A 20,360-nucleotide genomic window follows, 5' to 3' on the forward strand; every position below is an offset into this window, starting at 1 on the left:
GAGTACAGACAGTACAACAAGTTCTCAGCTTTTGCTATATTTAGAATGTGCAAGTTCAGGGGCAAGTTTAGTGCTCCTTAGCCAACACTTTCAGTAATTGGATGTGCAGGTGTGCATCTCAGTACCTAACTTCTATTAAGTCACGCAAAAGTGTCCTAAGGGCAAAGTAACTGTGATTGGCATGATAACAAGATGGTCACTATGGCCATGACAAAACTCTGATAGCACTTACGTATTATTACAGAAGCTTTGTTAAGAAACGATCTGGTTAATTACCAACTTCCCCTGGTTTTTTGCTGTAGTGGAAGACAGCACGGTGGGATGCCTGTTCATTTAGATTCCCAAGTTTTCTTTTGGCATTTCTCTCAATGTTTCTGTGTTGGCAAACATGTGCCCCATATATCAAGCAAAGTGCATGACAGTGCATTTGCTAGCTTATAACTGTGTGCACATAACTGAATTGAATCAGTCGTGAAAAAGAGTTAATGATATGCCTAAAAGTTATAATCCTCGGTAGGGAACTTTCAAAACTCTATAAAGGACAGTGCATGGTGGCCCATGTTTATGCACCGTGCTTGGGCGTTAGATACTGCAATATTTATCAAAAGTGATTGTAAGTTACAGAAACAAACTGCATTGAATGTGGAATTTCACACGAAGTTAGTGTTGGAAAGTGTGGTTAAAGTTTTTATTTGTTTATTTCAGGCACATGAGCTTGAAAATGAGATGATGGCAAAGCTAGGTAAGTGTGTTTTTGTCTCTCCTTTTTTTATTTAGCTTGTCTATCTTTTTAAAATAAGCGTCTATTTAAACAGCTCGCGTTATAACATGCTTGTTGACCATTTTTTCCCCCCTACAGTGGAGCTTGAAACACAACTACAAATTCTTGACAAAGAAAATCGGGAGTTAATAGTAAGTGCCTACCATGCCATTCCTGTAACAGTGCTTGGTCAAACTTTTCCCATGATTTGTGCATATACTATGTTGGGCTCTAAAGGAAAACGAGACATTCTGTGCTACAGTATAGGGCATTGCCTATCAGCATTGAATATGAACACTTCACAAGTGGGTGAAGGCATTATTTTCTCACTCTACTGCTACACCATAACTTCTGGTTGTAGGTGCCTCTTGAAAGCAGCAGACTGAAATCTCCCCACTGCACACCCACATCACCATGACCACGGCATTGCCAAGGCCTGTGTGCCTCAATTACAGAAGAGCCCCTGACATTTTGTTTGTCCCTATGAGAACATCCCCTACAGAAAATTAGCCAGCAGGCTGGAAACAAGAAATTAAATGAGTTGAAAATGTCTATCTGAAGTAAAGTTCTGTCTATGCTACTGAATGTGATGTTTATATAGGCTAATATGCATCGTTGCATGTTATTTACTGTGCAGTGTGCTTTGTACTTCTTTTAGTGTTTATGCACAGATCTTTTTATTGTGTCAGGCTATCGTGCATGTGACAATGCAGAGCTGACTGGAGCATGTGCAATGAGGCTTATATTGGGTTTCCAGTGCTCCAAAGTTTTGTAGAAAGAGGAGAGATCTTGGCCTTACACTCGATGCTCTGCAATGCGAGGAGTGCCAAATGAACACTACCTTTTAACCAAGATTCAACTTGTCTCGCATTCACAGTGCCCCAAAACCTTTTACTAAGGACTGAGCATTATTTCACCTCCCATAATCAGCGAAGCTGTAGCACAGCAAACCAAGACATTTCAAGCTTCTTTCTGTCCCCTGTACTTTGTGGAACCTGAGAATTTCCATGCATCCTTGTGGCGCATATCCTCTGTTCACTCACGCCCTAACATAAGATTAGTCAGTGCTGTGATGTTTTTTTTTCTATGCCATTCTTTGCAGGAATCGCAAAAACAGACGAGTGAAGAACTCAACACGTTGCGCAAGGCGGTCTCCGAAAAGGAGGAGGAGAAACGGCAGCGGGAGAGTTTTCTTGAAGGCAAGATCCAGGAGCTCGAGAGTCTCACTGGAACATTACCCAGAGGCAAGAGCCACTTCAAATAAGCACTTATTTTACGGTTGTTTGTTTGCGCCATGGTTTTAGAGTGCAGTGCACTGCAGCAGGTGAACTGCCTCACTATACAGCACCTAGGTGTTGCTTTGTGAAGGAGTGCTTGCACGAATTGCATTAGAAAAAGTTGGTAGTTGAAACATTGTCCGATGAAACCTTGTGGCTAGGAATTTCCTTGTGATAAAGAAGTTGCACCTGTACTATGAGACCCTCCTCATTATTACAGTTAGCATTACCTCACCTTTATTATTACAATCACTGTTAGTATCATTGCCATCATTGTGATGTAGTTATCTATGACATTGTCGTCCATGTCAGTGTTATCGTTTTGGGTCTCATTCCTTCATTTCCTGCTCCCATTTTCCTGTGGTGCAGGTTCCTCAGCCAGCTCGCTCCACAGTGGCACCGGTCTGCCCGGAGTGCCTCCTCCGCCCCCACCACCACCACCACCCATGGCTGGTTTGCCGCCACCTCCACCACCGCCGCCACCGCCACCCCCGCCAGGAAGCAATGCCATTCCCGTGCCACCTCCCATGGTGCCTCCCCTCAAAGGAGGCATTCTTGCACCTCCACCGCCTCCTGGCAGTATGCAAGCGCCACCCGACGGTAAGTGCTGTTTCAGCGGACTCGTAAGCCTCATAGGAGGGACCTCGCTTGATACTGACTAGTTTACTAATTTACCTCACATTCACTCCAGTCATACCAGGTAATGGCAGCTGCACTTAGAGCACTGACATGACAACTTCAACTTTTCATTCTTGCATTAAACGAAGGTCCGAGCCCTCTAAACCTAACCAAAAGCTCTCTAAACCTAACTGAGGGTCCTGCTTTCCTGACGTAAGCAGCACTCCGTCTACGTGTCTCTCTTCCTTTCTTCTTGTTCCTGCTAATGTGCTGCTTCCATCACAATATTACCGCGTGTGTAATATGAAGCAGTGTCCATAATAACAAGACAAAAATGCATGCATTTTCATCCATAGTCCGGACTGCGAGTTTCTGTATTAACGGGGCAGAAATGCATGACCACCGACCGGTCACTGAAGATTTCGCGCATATTGCGGGGTGTCCATATTAATGGGGTCCATTTAACAAGACACATCTGTATCAGTTTAAGATATCTTTTGTTTCCGAACCTTCATACTTGCTAACTGTAATCTTTTTATGTGTGTTAAGCATGTGGTAGAATCTTTACAACTTCAAAAATATGTGTCAGTACTACTTTTATGCTTGAAAGCGCAACTTCTGCGCATGAGTTAAAGTAGACAATTGTCATATTTTCTCGCCGCATCTGGCCCCTTCAATGTAATTGTACCAATTGAGCCTTGTTTAAATGCAGTAACTGTTCTTACTCGAGAGAGTGAATTCTCTGCAGGATGCTCTCTCTGTACACTCCCTATTCATTTCCTTTGACAAGTTTCATTTTGTGACGATGCAGCGATGACAATCAAGCGCAAGTTCCAGACCAAGTACAAGCTTCCTACACTCAACTGGATTGCCTTGAAGCCAAATCAAGTCAGGGGAACTGTGTTCAGTGAACTGGACGAGGACAAACTGTACAGTGTAAGTACTTCCCACAAAGCTTACCTATTTTATACAAATAAGTTTTGAGTAAATGGTGTTTCTGTGCTTCAAGTGTCAATTAAATTACCTCGCACGCTGTCATATAAATTAGCCACGCTTCCCAAACCAGGATGAATTTTTATTTAACTTCAAAGCTTTCTTTCTGAGCAATCTGTTTGAGTATCTTTTGTTGCATCATGGTACTCTCACATGGATGCCAACCTCCCCTTTCAAGGTCTCCTTTTTTTGTACACATCTTTTGGCACACCTATCTTTGAGCAAAACTTGGTTTTGCGTCGCCAAACTTCAACAGTCCTGTTCTTGCGGTTGCACAGTAAAACGTTTACTAACAAGATGTAAATAATAAACATTTCTTGTCTGCTTTGAAAATCTTAATTTCTGTAAGCAAGGGTCCAAACTGGTTTGTTCAGTATCAGTATTTGACAGTCTTTATTACAAAAGTGACTATTGTCTCTTTTTTGCTGCTTTCTCTTATTAAACACTGTATTCCACCTCTTGTAAGCCAGTAATATTCAGGGGAACAGACTAACAGGCTGGTTGGTATTGCATTACATGATGTGTAGCACAAACGGGGCACACCAGTGTTATGTTTTCTATATGTTATGAAATGTTTCGTGTTGAGCTGCCACTAAAAGTGTACCCTGCTTGTATTTTTCCTTTAGGTTATTGACTTCGCACGTTTTGAAGAACAGTTCAAGCTGGGTGTACAGGGTGCCTTTCCCGACCGAAGTGATGACATCAATAACAGCAAGCGTTTTAAGGTAGCCTGCTTGCTCTTTTTGAGCTGATTTTCATTTATCTTAATCTAAACCCTGCTAGGAATAGTTTTTTTTTGCTGCAATGTTAACTCAGCTGCAGTAAAAAAAAAAAAATCATGATTCTGGTTGACATTGTGAGCGAACCCAACTGTTTATGTTGTAGTCACCTTCCACATTTCTCTGTTCCGTCAACATGCTTTCTATGCCGTCGTTACTGATCTTACTGCATACTCTAAGCATCAGCAGTGACATGTCTATAAAATGAATTAACTCACCGCTATGAATTCTTCAAATTAAAATGCCTTTCCAGGTTTGTGTAATGTTCAGTCATATGTCTTGTAAAGGCCTCTGCATATATTGGGAATGGCACCTTGCAACATCGCAACTAACATTGTCACCTTTTATTCACAAACTGCTTCTTTAGGCAGTGGCTTTGATATTCCCAAATGAAGAGTCCTTTAACTACTATGGGAACTGTTAATTGCAATTTGTTGCTGCATCATGAACCTTATGGTTATAAATATGTCACAGTTGTGAGGTGTAAATTGTGACAAGCACAGTGCCTTTCTTTCCCAGAAGTACAGGCAGCCTCTGAATCTCCACATGCTAAAAGACATGGCAGATGTCACTTCGCTTGCACAGTAACAAATATAGAAGACAGGCTGATTTAAAAGCATTGTGATGCACCAATGTGAAATTTATTTTTGGAGAAGCTTGCACAGGATATACCTATTGTACTTTCTGCACTACAGTTCACACGTTATGTGCAACCCACACAAATTGATTTCATGTAGAAATAAAAACATTTTATTACATTGTTCGTACTTTGTACATAGCTCACGGACACTAAATTTACAAGCTACACTCATGCGTGTAGAAGTTAGATGCCGAATATTAGTCGCATGGTTTCTTTTTCTTTAGCAACAGTGTATGTGAACAACTCTGAAAATACAGGCAGGAGCCAGTTCCATTCTCCATGTGCACTAACAGTCAAATGACAACAACATCTTACACTTGCAGTCCATGGACTGTAGTCTAGAAAGTATGGTATTCCCAAAACTTGGAAGTATCATTGTGTTGGACTCGCAACTTTCACTGGTCTTGAATTTTTCAGGTTCCTGAGAAGGTGACGCTGTTGGAGCACAACCGGTTACGCAACATGGCCATCTCCAGGCGCAAGATTGAGCTGGCCACAGATGTTGTAGTCAGGGCTGTCAATAGCCTTGACCTCAAGACCATCTCGCAGGACTGCGTCGACATTCTTCTACGCATGGTGCCCAACGATGCTGAGGTCTCTGCCACGTGCAGGCATTTGTTTCTCATCTCTTAGTGCTGCTTGTGTTGCATGTCAAAAGAGTTCCAGTGGCTTAGAAGAAACAGAGAGTTGCCATGCTTGATACTATTTGGTATGCTACCTCACTTTCATACTCTGGGTGGGAGTATGAAAATAGTTTGCACGTAATAGACTGCACTCAACTGCAGGTGTTTGATACTTCTGATACTGTGGCACTGATAGCATTGGAAGCTTTGCGCAGATTATGTTCTCTTTCTAATTCTTTTGCTGGTCTTGACACCATTTTCTACCCCATTTCCCCTTAGTCATGGTGCCAAGACCATGTTTCTGGTTCTAGTATTATGATACCTGCCATGTTCCGAACGAGTCTGCGTCCTTGATGACATGGGGAATTGGGGAAGCGGGACGCAATAGGAACTGTTGCTCTCTACACGAAGGCTGTTTATTGCACTCCATAACGTAGCGCACAGCTGCACAACCCCTTGCTCATATTGGATGGAAAATTGTTTAAGGCTCTGCTTTCCGACAGCATAATGCAGCTGGTCAGAGCACATCTTGTGACCCCATACCACTTTGATACAAGGCTGGTGACAAGCACAAGCTGATGATGCTATGTGCGATTTTTTTGTTAACTCCTTACAGACGAAAGCGTATCGAGAATACGAACGAGAGAAGAAGCCTGTGGACGCTCTCACAGATGAAGACAAGTTCCTGCTTCAAGTAAGTCATTGGCTGATATTGCAAGCTACACTGGGGTAATCACCTGCCAGATCAGAGCAGAGATAAATTATTTCATAAATGAGTGTAATACTACTATTATCCCCATTGCAGAAATAGTACAAGCAGCATGCAAGTTTCATATTATCAAAGTTAACTCTTTCCTGTTTTCTGAATCATGTTTACTAGTTCACAGCAAGAAGTGTTTACAGTATTGGAGTGTTATTAAGGAAGCATTTTATACCAATGTTGTAGGCATCTTGCCGGCTTTGACCATTTTAATTGAGACCTTGGCCAACAGTGCAGCCAACTTTCTTTTGACTTGGTTACTTTAGATATTGGGTGCTCTTCCTCCTTTGGCCAGCATTGACTGGAATCATGTCATTCTCACACTTGCATTTGTGCGTTTATATGATGAGATCAGTTCTGCAGAAACTTGAAAGATGGAGACATATGCAGGGAACCATTTTCATTTACCTGGGTTCCTGCACTTTCATTTGTTAATTCATTTTCCCTCTTGCTGTCGTCTGCTGGCCTTTTGGTTAGCTCAGTTTGTAGAGCAACTGCCCCAGTGGAGGCATTGGTACCAGTTCGATGTGTTGATCCTCTCAGACATGTCTTCTGTTTATTGGGGGTCTTCTGGGCTGGTATAATTATGGATTCATTTTCTTCAGTTATATTTCTTTCTTATCATCCACCATTCGCATTTGGCCAGTCTTGGGGATAACATACCACTGGTGACATGTAAAAATGAATAGCATTGAAATAGAGTCGTTACATTTTCCTAGCCCTGCTTTTCCTATACCTGTAAGTGCTTATTCTTAGTGCATGAGTTGAGAAGAGCAGTATGAAGAAAGAAAGTTAGAATTTAAATTGTACTGTACATTTTGTCTACGCAACAACCTTAGTGTCTCTTTTGGTGCTTGTTACCTGAACCAGTTGTTACAGTTTACTATAGCATGCAGATATATTTCATGGATTTCGTTCCAAACTTATAATTTGCTAAAGAGGCCTGGTGTGCTGTAGTTGTTCACAACCAACTAAGTCACTTGTTTTACTTTCTTTTGCCTATAGCTGACAAAAATAGAGAGGTTATCACAGAAGTTGAACATCATGAGTTACATTGCATCCTTTGCGGAAAACATCCAAATCATCACACCGGTAAGAAAACTACTTTGCATATGCAACATTACAAGTGTCACAGTGTTTGTTGCGTTAGAATAGGGCATTTTTCTAGATCTAACTTTTAGACAAAATCAGGTGAACTAATTCAAAAACAGATGCACTCTGTAAGAAAAAATTACAGGTATATCTGATTACAAGATTTTCTTGAGCCAAATAAAACTTTGTATCTTATGACCGATCCTGTTCTAAAGATCATCTTGTGCATTCGTTATCTTATTTATTTGCATTAAGAGTAAATGCAAATAAAAAAAAAAGCCTTCATCATAATTTATGAACTCATGAACTGTTATGGAAGTACATTGTGTCTTGATCAAATTCAAGGGTTGGACAGACTCCTGTACTGTTGAGGAACTTATTGCAATTAAATGGCATAGTGCCATTCACGGTAAAATTTGTTGAAACGACAAAGCAATACCATGTAAGACTCATTTTGAGGAGCCGAAATGTATTTTAATAAATTTTACTTTTGACGGCACTGTGTCTAAAGTTGTGCAGCTATCACCTGCAACACTAATTTGAAACATACTTTTCTTGGAGTAGGGGTACCAACTTGGCATTTATTGCAGCCTGAGTTCATATGCAGCTCTCTGTGTTAAACATCTGGTTTTATTCACTATCAATGTTTGTCGTTGCCACTGCAGCTTTCTCATTTTTTCGCTACTCTTCATTACTTGCCTTGCAGCAAGTGCACGCAATAACAGCGGCGTCTCGAGCAATCAAGAACTCAAAGCGACTACGAAAGCTTCTCGAGGTAAGCACTTCCAAGGTATTTTTCTGTCAACTTGAGTTTCATGTCCTTCTTGGAGACTATGTAAGAGTGCCCTGTTGTGAGGCTCCACATCCATGTAGTTCACATTGCAGTGAAGCCGTGCCACTCTTTGCGAGAGAGGAGCTGTGAGATTGGTTTTCATGGCTGAGGTTGCATGTAATGTTGTTTCTGGAGCTTCACTTTAGCTCTTTACTGTGCTTGGCTTTTTTTAACAAAGTGAGAGAACTAGAGAGAGAAAATAAGAGAAGGAGAACAAGGTGTGCAGTTATTGTGTGAGTTATACGCTCAATTTTTTTAATATTTATTATCTCTTTTCTGAGTGTTGCAATCGCAAGTACTGGTTATGTGCTGGGATGGGCTATGTGCCATGGTAAGCTTGACCATGTATGAGCAGTTCCACTTACAGCATTGTCTTACCAAAGAAAGCATTACCTAATGTCAGGTTTTCAGTGCACCACAATTCCTATAAATCTAGGTCTTGTCAGTTTCAAGTGAACAGGGGCTGAAAAGAAGGTCTCGCTATACTTGGCCATATTGAGATAAATGTTATTCAAGCTCTACAAGGCAACGCATACTATAGGAAGGATAGCTTAATTGTAAGCTCTCTCTCTACTCGAGCAGTAGTTATCCGTGCAGTGCATGCTTCCCTGCCTACTATATCTCGTTGCCTTGCCCTTAGAAAGTGCCAGTGTGCTGGTGAGAGTAGTTCTTGACGAGGGCATTCTCTACAAAGAACCGAAGTTTGAGTTGCGGCTGACTGCCATTGGTATAGAGAATGAAAATAAGGAAATACTTTTCCTTGGTTTTACCATATTGGTATATATTTAGTGTGAATGCTATAGGCTCTTTTTTTCTTTTCCCCCACTGTGCAACAAATTTTTAACAGGCGTGCAAAGCTCACTATCGTGCATTTCTTACAGGCAGTAGTCCCATCCTACAAGGCCACCTATACGCGCAGCTATGTTGTTGTGCTGTCAGCGCATAATGTTCACAATAGGAAAAAGAGTGTTTGAAGAGTACAAGGGTTCACATAAAATATGCACTGCATTGGGGCTCAGCAGCATTAAGCAGGTGCTGACCTTGCTTGTAGCACGTAGTATTTATCTGAGAAAAATGTGAGGACAGCGAGTAAAAAGAAACGAAGTATGAAAATGGGGGAAATAAAGGGTGCATAGCACAGATTTTATGCTGAAAAAAATTCTGAAAAAACGTCTGATAGAGAAGATTACTATAGATTAATTTCATGCTGCAAATCGCAAATGTGGCGTATTTTTCATTGCACACACAACGCACTCCTTCCATACTCTTAATTAAATGTCTTGAGAAAGGAAGAAGAAATATCTGCCCATGTAAATTGGTAAATTCTGAAAAAAAATGTCTGATATAGCAGATTAATATAAATTGATTTCATTTCTTACTGCAAATCGCTAATGTGGTGTATTTTTGCATTGCACACATAACCCACTCCTGCCATACTCTAATTTAATGGTCTTGAGAAAGGAAGAAAAAATATCTGCACATGTAAATCAAGCAAATGTCGGCATGCAACAAGCCTAAAATTTTTGTAAGAACAGCCCTGTGTAATTTCTGGGGCAAACCAAGAAATTAAAACCTCAAGATACCTGCGACGGTGCAACATTCACTACAGGGAAAGATTCAGCACACAAAGAAAACAAAGCTCACAGTATGAGAGGGACATTCTTTAATGGATGCTGAAGATGTTTGCCTGTTGCATTAATTCTGTTTACTCAATGCATAGCATGTGGCCTGCAGTGCTTAAGTTAGTTTAGACTGGCTAGTAGTTTGTTTTTATTCAACATTTTTTTTTTTCGCTTCCTTTCACTTATTTATACCATATGCGATAAAAAAAAACAGCAATGTCTCAGTATGGTGCCCAACTGTAATAGGGGGAAACTACGAGATGCAGCAACTTTGTGACAATTTTTTGAAGCCTTTCTATTCTCACTTAACGAACGAAAGACAGATTACAATTTTTTTTTTGCACCTTGCAGTATGGTACAACTTGTAAGCAGCAGGTTTTGTTGTTCAGCAACTTGTGTATAGTACAGTGTTTCACCTGCACTCTTTATGTATTTGTGTCCCACAGGTGATTCTCGCTTTTGGGAACTACATGAACAGCTCGAAGAGAGGCCCTGCGTATGGGTTCAAACTACAGAGTCTTGACATGGTCAGTTCACTGTTGTATTTCCAGCTGTCCTTCTTGTGCATTGGAGATGAAACAATAATGTCTGTCAAAATATTTGTGCCTGGAAAGTGCCTCCACCCCACTCCCCCCTGTCTAAAAAAGACAGAATTGCAAAAATATAGAAAGCACATAAATGATGATTGCAAAATGTTTCTGCCTGTCTGAAAGATTTAATAGGGGCAGGAATAAGTAGTCTGCAAAAATTAATGAAGTCACATTTTCCATCAAGCAAATGTCAAGAGAATTCCAAGAGAGTAATGTGCCCGCCTGACTTGATTTAGCTTGCACCTCTAGTGCTGCTTTAGAAAAAGGCAATAAATCAGTCACCATTGTTTATAAGAACAGCTTTACATACTTGTGTTCAGTCTAGTTCTTGGAAAAAGGGTCTGTTAATTGTGATTTTTAACTAAGTATTTGTGTTATATGACAGGCAGACGTCATTCAGGAAGGTCAAGTCTGCAGTTGTTTTGTCGAATATAAGCTGAATGTCTGAGATACTCAGTAGGGATTTTGTAAAGATTTGACACATGTACAGTTGCCTCCTGTTAATTCAACCTCGGTTCATCCAACTTTTTGCTGAATTTGAACGCACTGGAAAGTTCCAGCGAGAAACTGTTAATTTCTATGGAAGCAAAACTCGTTTTGCTAAATGCGAAATTAGTCAATCAACTGTCACCAGTGCTCGCTCATGCACACAGCGTTTACCAAAATCGTGAAAACACAAGAAATTCAGCAGACAGCATGAGTGCTTTCTTACGCGTGAAGCTGTTTTATTTTTATCTTTTAGTGGCCGACGCTCCTTGCACCCGTGAAACCATCTGTTCCCGCTTGTTCTGTGTCAGGTCGTGCAGAGGCAGTGTTTCAACGTGTCGGCACTATTCACCTCATGCTGGTCGAGTCACGCTTCAAGAGCAAGGAACAAAGAAACATTACAGACTGCTTCAAGCAATGAAAAAGATTTTGAATTCGTTCATTTTGCCGCCATTTATTAATTCTATCTTTTGAATAATTTTACCAAATTTTGCAGTCCCGCAAGAGCCAAATTAGCAGGAGTGAACTGTAGTACATACTTTACATTTCTATGGACTTACAAGGATTTTTGTTTTGTTTTGTTTTTACGTATCATGCTTATTTAACTGCTTGTTTTCATTTAACACTTTAGCAGAATATTACAAGAACTTGCCTCTGGAGTTTCTGCTTGAGCCTTTCATGTTGCTGACAGCTGAAGCTTACTGGCATCATGTTGAAAGTGTGTTTCAGCAACATGGTTTGATGCTAAATGCAGCTTCAGCTAGATGCAACATCCTAGCTCTCATTTTGAAGTAGTATAATGAGGAATTATTTTTCTGCAAAAGCCTAATCAAAGCTTGCTGTACTTAGGTGGTATATGCTTCTTCATATTTGATTAGTTATTAAAGTGAATGGCTTTCTTTGGCTCTTTCGCCCGTTTTAATGGTTTATGGTTGGCGGTTGGAGTTTGGACTTTCACTGCCGATACAAAGGCGCCAACGCAAAAGGTGCGTGTTCTCGTGTAAGTGGGTTGCGGGCACGTTTGTTGCCGAACGCGAACTACTATAGCTCTTTAAACGCACGTACTGTTCACTTGTGCTACCTACAGGTGTGATGGTTAACGGCTCTGTTCTCTATGGAATTGCGTAATGAAACAATGTACGTTTCCTAAATACCCGTGCTACGACAAATATATGCCTTCTAGGGCATCATTGCTTTAAAAAAGTGAATAGCCATCTATGAGCATTTGGCTATTTCCTTACATTGACACAAAGTGAGAAAGGCATAAAGGAGAGATGCCTCAACCTGCACCATTGTCCTTGCGTTGAAAGTCATTGTCGATGGTGTCTGCACATTTTTTTTTTTTTTCTGTGTCCTTAAATTTTGCCTTTTGCACAGCTTGCAGACACAAAGACAGCCGACAGGAAGATCTCTCTCCTGCACTACATTGTCGAGACAGTCAGCAGCAAGTTTCCTGACCTTATGGGCTTTGATCAGGAACTGCGGTTCGTCGAGCGTGCATGCACGGGTGAGGTCACCTTGATACCGCTGCCATAAGTGCTTTAACATCGGGTTGCCTAAGCAAGAAGAAAGAAAGAAAAAAAAAGTTTTTGGGGAAGCAATTACATCATGGTCTGGTGCACTTGTTTTAAAGGATCCCCAACACTTTTCTTGTTAGAATTTGGTCTCCTGAAGCTGTATTGTGAGCCACTCAAGATTGACTTTGGATCAATAGCATTAATTAGGATTGACAGAGGGCTTGGGATTCACTTTTGCCAACTGCTGTTCCATCTGTAACGCAACATTGCCACCTTCGACATCTGTATACTATCAGCATTCTTGCATTCACTTACATTTACATGCATTCTTGTGTGCATAACACCTTAGAGTGCCAGAAAAGCAAATACATCCTTTTTTTTTTTTTTTTTGCAGCCATATGTAGCATGCTTCTCATGGCTGTCCTTTTCACAGAGGTACACTAGAAAAATATGAGAACCCCACTCATAAGCTGAGGACCCTAATTGCTGTACTTGTCTTGCACGACATGCGGAGGTTATTCTGTATTTGTTCAGTTGCTGAAAGTGAAGCTGAGAGATGCATTGAAAGCCTGCTATTATTTTTTCGTCTCCATGATACAAAGAAGTCTTAACTGGCCAGTGGTAATAGGTCAGAGGTAAAATTCCGAACAGGGTCTGATTGGTCTCTCCTCATTACAGTTGCTCCTAGTTGGATGTTTTGCCATAAACCCGTCAAATTTGTTGGCCCCTGGCAGTACCAAGTCTGTTGAAGTTAGAAATTTGCTCCTGAGAAGTCAACGCTAAGACTTTTGTAGTTGTATATATACTCGAAGCTCATCCAGTCATTGCCTAAATTCCATCTTCTATTGTCATGTACCTAAAGTTTATCTGATCACTGGCAAATCGCCCTAATTTTCTCCATCATTTAGGAATTTGAGCTCATGCTACAATTTTGCAAATGTTGCGTCAGGTTTTAAAAAAATTTATTCTGTTCGTGATGAGGTTTTGTTTGTCAGTTTCCTACCCTACTGTTCGAAGTCTTCTGATGTTCGTGAAAGGATGCCATCTTGCTTGTAGCAAGTTTATACAGACAACTTCTTGAAACGAAAAGTTGTCACCCAACCAGCTGTAGCACGAAGCTGCAAAGAAAACCCATACAGATTTCTCAGAAAGAAAGCTTTGCAATTTAATAAAAATTTGTCTTGGTCCAATATCCCAGACCAGGACGAATTTTTCTCTAAGCTTTCTCTAAGTCTGGTGGATAGCAGATTTTTCCCTTTCATGAACTTTCCTCCACATTGCGAGCTTCCGTGGAACTGATTTGCCATAGACAAGCACCTGAAGCAGGTGAAATCAACAACAGCAAATTCGCTGAAAAGATCACTGTGATCTAAAAAAGATGCATTGCTTGTCTTTCTCTGCTGTTTGCTGCTGCGCAGGTATGGAAATGTTTTGCAGCAAGGTCTACATAGTACACAACTTTTGCATTGTAAACGGTTGCAGTGACGCTTGAAAACATCCTGACGGACAGCCACGAGCTGGAGAAGGGCATGGATCTGTGCAAACGAGAGCTGGCATTGCGGCGGGACTCAAAGGACGCAGCCGTGCTGCAGGAGTTTCTGGCACAGTCCGAGGACAAGCTCCGTCGGCTGCAGCAGGACATCAAAACAGCTCAGGTACTGACAGTTGTCATTGGTATGGGTATTGTTTTGTTTGGAAACATATATACGAATGAAAGAGATAAAAAGAAAGCTAGGAGTAGGCTGGCAGCTGCCACATAATGGTCAGAAATTGCTTCAAACAAGCGGAATACTTCGTCAAAATGTCTACATAGAAATCCAGCTTGTTTGTATTGGAAATACATTTCATGCATTCTTGTGTGTATTGCAAGGTGGCTGACATTACGAAAAGTGACGGAAATAAATAAATGAAAGAAAATCGGCTGTCCCCAATTATTACGACACGATACAGTCAAACCCCAATTCAACAAAACTTTATTTTGCAAAACTTTCTTTTTAACGATGTGTTTTCTGTTCTCCAACACATATTCGTAGAGCCTAATGCAATAAAAAGATCAATGCAACAATGTAAACTCAACATCTCACACTAATTAAGGGAGTTCCGGGAGTTTTTGTAGGAAATATGATTAAATTTGGGGAAGATATGGTGTTGCCTTGTTTCAGTTCAGGTGAATGATGTCATTGACCTGTTGCTGCTCTCATGAAGGAACACAAAATGTGCGCTATGGGCTTGCTGTCTAATATAAGTGCATACACAGGCAAAGATTGTGACATTTATTGCTCTTGAATAAATATAATACCACTCATGTTAGTTTATTACATTAGCACGAGTGTGTTAAACGTTTTCAATAGTATGACAAAGTTCTCTAACAAAATAAAACTCATATTGCATCGGTTTCGTGTAACCGAGGTTTAACTGTAGTCTTGTTGTAACAGATGATGTTACCAGTGGTATCAGCTTTCATGTTGCTGTTCTCATGTACAAGGGTAAGGACCTGATTGAGTGTTCCAGTTGAGGCCATTTAAAATTTTGACCTTGTGAAGGTGACTCTAATGAATGCAATCACTACTGATTAAGGTGATAAAGTGCCAGCACTGCTAACCACAAGTCATCTCCTGCAAAGTCGGGGGCACACTTCGACACTTGCGATAGGGAAAAATTCACACATGCTCTGCAAACGTGCTCCTTTTAACAGTGTACTGCTCTCTACATCAATTGACCATGTAAGCCAAAAAAAAAGAAAGAAGAAGGGAAAAAAGAAGACTCTACAGTAGCAAGCCTCCAAAAGCACCACGAGCAGCTGAACAATTTTATAATTAAAGGGCCCCTCACCAAGTCCCTTTGCAAATTTTGGTTATACACTGGAGGTTGTAAAGTGCCGTTCCAAGAAGCACTTTATTGAAGGAGTTTTTCAAATCAGTTCATTATTGGAGGAAGTAGAAGCATGTCACCAGTAGAAGCATGTCAGTAGAACCATGTCACCAGGAGGAGGCGAGTGTCACTGCCAGTAGAGACACTCTCTCCCCCTGCCTCTAGTAGCATTCCCAAGCAGTGTTCCTTCCCTGTCTTCTCCCATACCGGAGCCGAGGGACATATCACGACGTAAGCCCCACCTCCTTTCTTGCGGCATTGCGCCTTTCTCATTGGATGATTAGTCATGGTGCGTGACAAAACATGCACTGCAAAGAGGAATGTGTGCATGTGACCGGGGCTCTCTGGCTAGGAGTGCACTTCCTCGAGAGTGAAGAAGTGCGGCGCTTTCTTTGAAATTTCAGCTGTTTTCACGGCGCGCAGCACTGTTATACTTTGCAGACACAGTTGTCAGGGCATCATGTATACACTATGCTTGTTTGTTAAAAATGGCCAAGCCTGGCGAAGAGCCCTTTAAGCAACTTGGCAAGAACATCAAGTACAAACAAATCTAGCTGAACACTACAAAGGGGTAGTATTTAGCTTTTTAGTGGTCTAGCTGAACACTACAAAGATCGAGGGAGTTTCAAATGCATAATGTTTTCGTATGTTTAAAGCAACCAATGGGCATTCTTGCAACATCAAGGGAGCACCAAAGTATGTTTTTGTAACATGTTGTGCTCCATGGATGTGGAACTCCACATCACTTGCCCCTGCTGATGCTTTCCAATACCACAGGTTCGCTGAAGAGCTCAGTGTGATGGTAATTAACTATACCAAGTATGCGACACATTGTGTCTAGAAAGAATGTTCGGCAAATATGACCGTGTGAGGCAATGCCCAGAAAAAGCAGGAGACGTCACTGCATTGTTAGAGTCCTGTGGCAGTGGCATCTCATTTTTCTCTGTGCATGGACATTTACAAAATGCATTAAATTTGGTGCAAAATTGTTGAACATTTTATTTAAAAGTCCGAGACATTAGTTGCAATAATAGACACTTGTTAACTCCTTTGTCTGTCATCAGTTTTTGAATGGACTTATTGTTTCTTCATAATTTCCTATACTTAGCTGGTTTAGCTAACTGCATAGAATTTCTGTCGCAGTAGTAGTTGCCAGTTAGACTTGCCTGACACACTTGTAGGGATACAGAAAAAGTATATAAGAACTTAATTGGCATCCCTTTAACTACATCCAAGCATGATCAAACAGACCTAAACAATTGTTTTGGAAAATTGTAATTGTTGCAGAATGCTGGGTTCTAGTTCAGGTGTGACCTTTTGGATAGCGTGAAATTGTCTGCCACATTGTTGAATGCACATGAGACGTGCACTAACGGGGCACCGTCACTCACATTGACACAATTCTCTTGATGCCACTTCGCTATTTTATTTTGAAAGGATGCAAGATAGGGTGTGTTGGTAATCCATGATCGAAGATTCCCAATATACCTTTAAAATAAATTTTTTAGGAGCCACAATTTTGGACCTGATAAGTTATGATGATTGCATTGTATTACATGGTTTGTTTGTGCATGGAGTTAACGTAAAAGCTGATGCTTTTGAAATGGCCGATTATTTTTGTAGGTGATATATTGTTGTACCCATTGTATTGTTATATGTATATTCACCTGTGCAGTACTCACCCTTAAAGGCATTGTTCTATAAACTCTTGCATTGATGAAGTGTCTTTTTTGTCATTGCAGGAAGCTTACGCTGACTGTGTGGAGTACTTTGGGGAAAGTGCACGGAGTGTTGCTACCAACATCTTTTTCTCCATGTTCGTTCGTTTCATCAAGGCATTCAAGGTAACCCTGACGTCTCTGACATCAATCATTCACAAAGCATCTTGTTGCATAAGATGGTGGCACGCTACACGTATACCAGTCTGCACACATTTGACGGGCACATACGTTGCATATTGTTACTGCCATCCTGTCTAAAGTTTCAAGCTTGTGAACCTGTAACACAGCTTAGTTTCGTGGCTTACATTTATAACGTGTCTACATTCTCAAAAGTGCGTAGGTCATACTACACTGCTTCATAGGTGGCCATGGGCTCTGTATTGAAGTTGTTCGTGCAAGCCCAGTGCTTGAATGCTCAGGAATGTCAAGAGAGCTCACGAGCTCACGTTCGATAGCTTAAGAGAGTCAGGATTGGCAGAGGAACTTTGCCACATGGTCTAGTAATAGGCTGGTCAAGCACACATCGTCCTGCATATTTTTGACCGAGGGTGCACGTAGTTTCTACAAGAAAGCTATTTCCAATAGGCCCGACTCGTTCATTGAAAACGGTGGCAAGGTTCCCCGGTAACGTTTGTGTCTTTGCTCTTCCACCCGAGCAGCAGGCCGATCAAGAGAACGAAACTAGGAAGAAGATGGAGGTGGCGGCCCAGGAAGCGCTCAAGAAGCCACCCCAGGAGTCCATTCAGAAGAAGAACCTACTCAACGCCAAGAAGAGCACCCAGGTAAACAACCGGCCTCTGGCCAACATCCCCGCTGTCTACCGCTTCTGGCGGGCACAGACCACCCGCTGAGTCATCGCCTGTCTTGTCTGCCCCCCTTCTCCCCACCATCTTGCCATCGACAATCGCTGCCATGTCTGTTACACTGCTTACGCCGATGTGAAGTGGCTTCGCATTGGTGACATCACCCCTGTTTTGTAGTGCTTGATGTGCTTTTTGAAGAGTGTGAAGCTGGTGGCCGAAGCATTTTCGTCTTGCTTTATTTATGGTGATTGGTTCTCTTTTTTGTTCATTGCACTGCTTGCAATGCACAACAGTGATTGAGCTTCAGTGCGTACAGAATCGCTGAAACACTGGCACATCATCAAAATATGGCAGTGACAGGAATGATGCGATTTACGCCATTGTTAATGTAATCTCAGTGCTCTAAATACCTCTCCCTGACTTGGCACTAAAAGGCAACAGATTTTTGTGGCTTCAGAGTGTCCTTGGCTGCAAGCTCAAACTGCCACCAAGCGTGCGATTTGCCAAGTTGCTTTGCGTGTTGGGGGCTCTTATATTGGGCTTCATTCTACTCTTCCTCTGAGAGACCGCGACTTAGTAGCAGGCAGCTGACTTCTCTGCAGCAATTGGTTCGAAGCCTAGTGGTCATGCTCAAACCTCTTTAATTATTTTTTTCCACCAGCTAGAAAATGCAGGTGCACTGTAGTTAAGTTGTGTTACTAGGCTGTGCTAAGCCAGCTGTTTTGTAGTAGATCATAATTTAAGTGCAAGCTTGCATACATTTTCTTTTTTTTTTTTCTTATTTGCATCAGTGGCTGCAATTTGTGTTAGTCTGAGATCTATTTATTATTAGACAAGCCACCAATTTAGGTGGATAGTGCTATGGCTGACAAAGCTGTGTGACAGGATGTCAGTTTGTAACATTTTTATTGTTGTTGTTGTTGTTGTTGTTGTTGTTGTTGTTGTTGTTGTTTTGCTTTTCCTGCAAGAAAGCTTGTAGTTTCATATCATGAGTGATGTCTCTCGGCATCAATGCCAAAGTACTTCTATCAACTGCATCACTTTGCCTACTTCAAAGAAAAGCCTTTTGCGGTACTTTGTCTGTTTTGCCCAGCTGCATAAAGCTTCCAAGGTATTTATTTATTTAGAGCTTTTTTTTTAAACCTTTTGTCGATATGGAGAGACAGCCTGTAGCTATTGCATGGCAAATCATCATAGAGCTGATAATTCTTGCTTCAGATTACTCGCCTAGCACTAACATTGTAGAGTTTTTTGTAATCATAACAAGTCTAGAGGAAACTGGTGGATGTAAAATAGACAACACGCATGTGCAAAAAGTTGACTAATTGTGGTAACTTAATGATTGCTCAATCAGTATAAATTTAGCCATTGTAGCATGGCAGATTAAGCATGAGCAAAAAGATATAAAAAAATAAGAGTAGGATGTTTGTTGAAATATTTGTACACCATTTTCAGGCAGTGTAGTTAACGTTTTCTGTTGCAGCATCTGTAGTTAAAAAAAGTACCATAAACCAATGTTGTTGTTGTATCAGGAACATCATGGAGCATTTTAAAAATCTTAATGACAGTAGCAGATATTTACAGCAATGTAAAAATACATGTATGTATATGTGATGCCTTCAGGCAGCTTTTGGCTGTGTCGGAGTTCCTGGCTTGATTGTACATCCTTGATGGACACCTGTGAGGATGCATATTTTTCTTCATGTCAAGACATACTCCATATGACAAAATGCCAAGCTATAGGGCCATAGAAACTGAAACTCTCCACATTTGTAGTTTATGTGATCAATTATAGCTAGGTGCTTTATGTTTGACTCGTAGTTTATATTAGTGTATAAAATGTTTCATGCTTACAAACGTGGAGCATCGCATAGAGGCAACCCATTTTCATCTTTTGTATTGCTTATATGCTGTTTAGGGCTATAGTTATGTTCAACATCTGATACCTCTGAACAGTTGCGACATTAATTATCTGTGTGCTCTTCCTAGAGCCCAAGGTAATGTAATGTAAATAATAAATAAATAAATAAATAAATAAATAAGATAAATAAATAAATAAATAAATAAATAAATAATAAATAAATAAATAAATAAATAAAAAGATGTTGCATTGTACAAACTAGTGTGCTAAGGTTAGGTTTACCTGAAAACAAATTTCGTGTTCTCTATTTGATTTAGGTTTATGTCAAGAATGCAGTCACGTAAAATTAGGTTTCAATGTCTCTTGCACTCTGTTTTTAGGCAATGCTCATTAATGAAGCATGCCTACCACAGTCTACAGCAGTACAGAGAGCCATTTCAACTCTCTCTGGAACTTCTAAGGGTCTGCAGATAAGTGTGAGAAACACTATTCTAAAGAAAGACTTACTAAATGCC

General features: G+C 40.8%; 1 protein-coding gene across 2 annotated transcripts in view; it reads left to right on the forward strand.

Moving 5' to 3' along the window:
* LOC119442150 (formin-like protein) overlaps window positions 1–20,360 on the forward strand; it is a 262,196-nt gene that overhangs the window by 223,895 nt on the left and 17,941 nt on the right. For both annotated transcript variants that reach the window (XM_037706904.2, XM_037706905.2), the window contains exons 10-24: window positions 706–742; window positions 860–912; window positions 1,863–2,004; window positions 2,407–2,637; window positions 3,467–3,591; window positions 4,275–4,373; window positions 5,485–5,661; window positions 6,307–6,384; window positions 7,456–7,542; window positions 8,249–8,317; window positions 10,443–10,523; window positions 12,450–12,579; window positions 14,072–14,244; window positions 17,203–17,304; window positions 17,841–17,963. In XM_037706904.2, coding sequence (XP_037562832.1) covers window positions 706–742; window positions 860–912; window positions 1,863–2,004; window positions 2,407–2,637; window positions 3,467–3,591; window positions 4,275–4,373; window positions 5,485–5,661; window positions 6,307–6,384; window positions 7,456–7,542; window positions 8,249–8,317; window positions 10,443–10,523; window positions 12,450–12,579; window positions 14,072–14,244; window positions 17,203–17,304; window positions 17,841–17,963 — 1,707 coding nt within the window. The remainder of the gene's footprint in view (window positions 1–705; window positions 743–859; window positions 913–1,862; window positions 2,005–2,406; window positions 2,638–3,466; window positions 3,592–4,274; window positions 4,374–5,484; window positions 5,662–6,306; window positions 6,385–7,455; window positions 7,543–8,248; window positions 8,318–10,442; window positions 10,524–12,449; window positions 12,580–14,071; window positions 14,245–17,202; window positions 17,305–17,840; window positions 17,964–20,360) is intronic.

This window comes from Dermacentor silvarum, chromosome 2 (assembly GCF_013339745.2).
Source record: "Dermacentor silvarum isolate Dsil-2018 chromosome 2, BIME_Dsil_1.4, whole genome shotgun sequence".
Taxonomy (NCBI): domain Eukaryota; kingdom Metazoa; phylum Arthropoda; class Arachnida; order Ixodida; family Ixodidae; genus Dermacentor; species Dermacentor silvarum.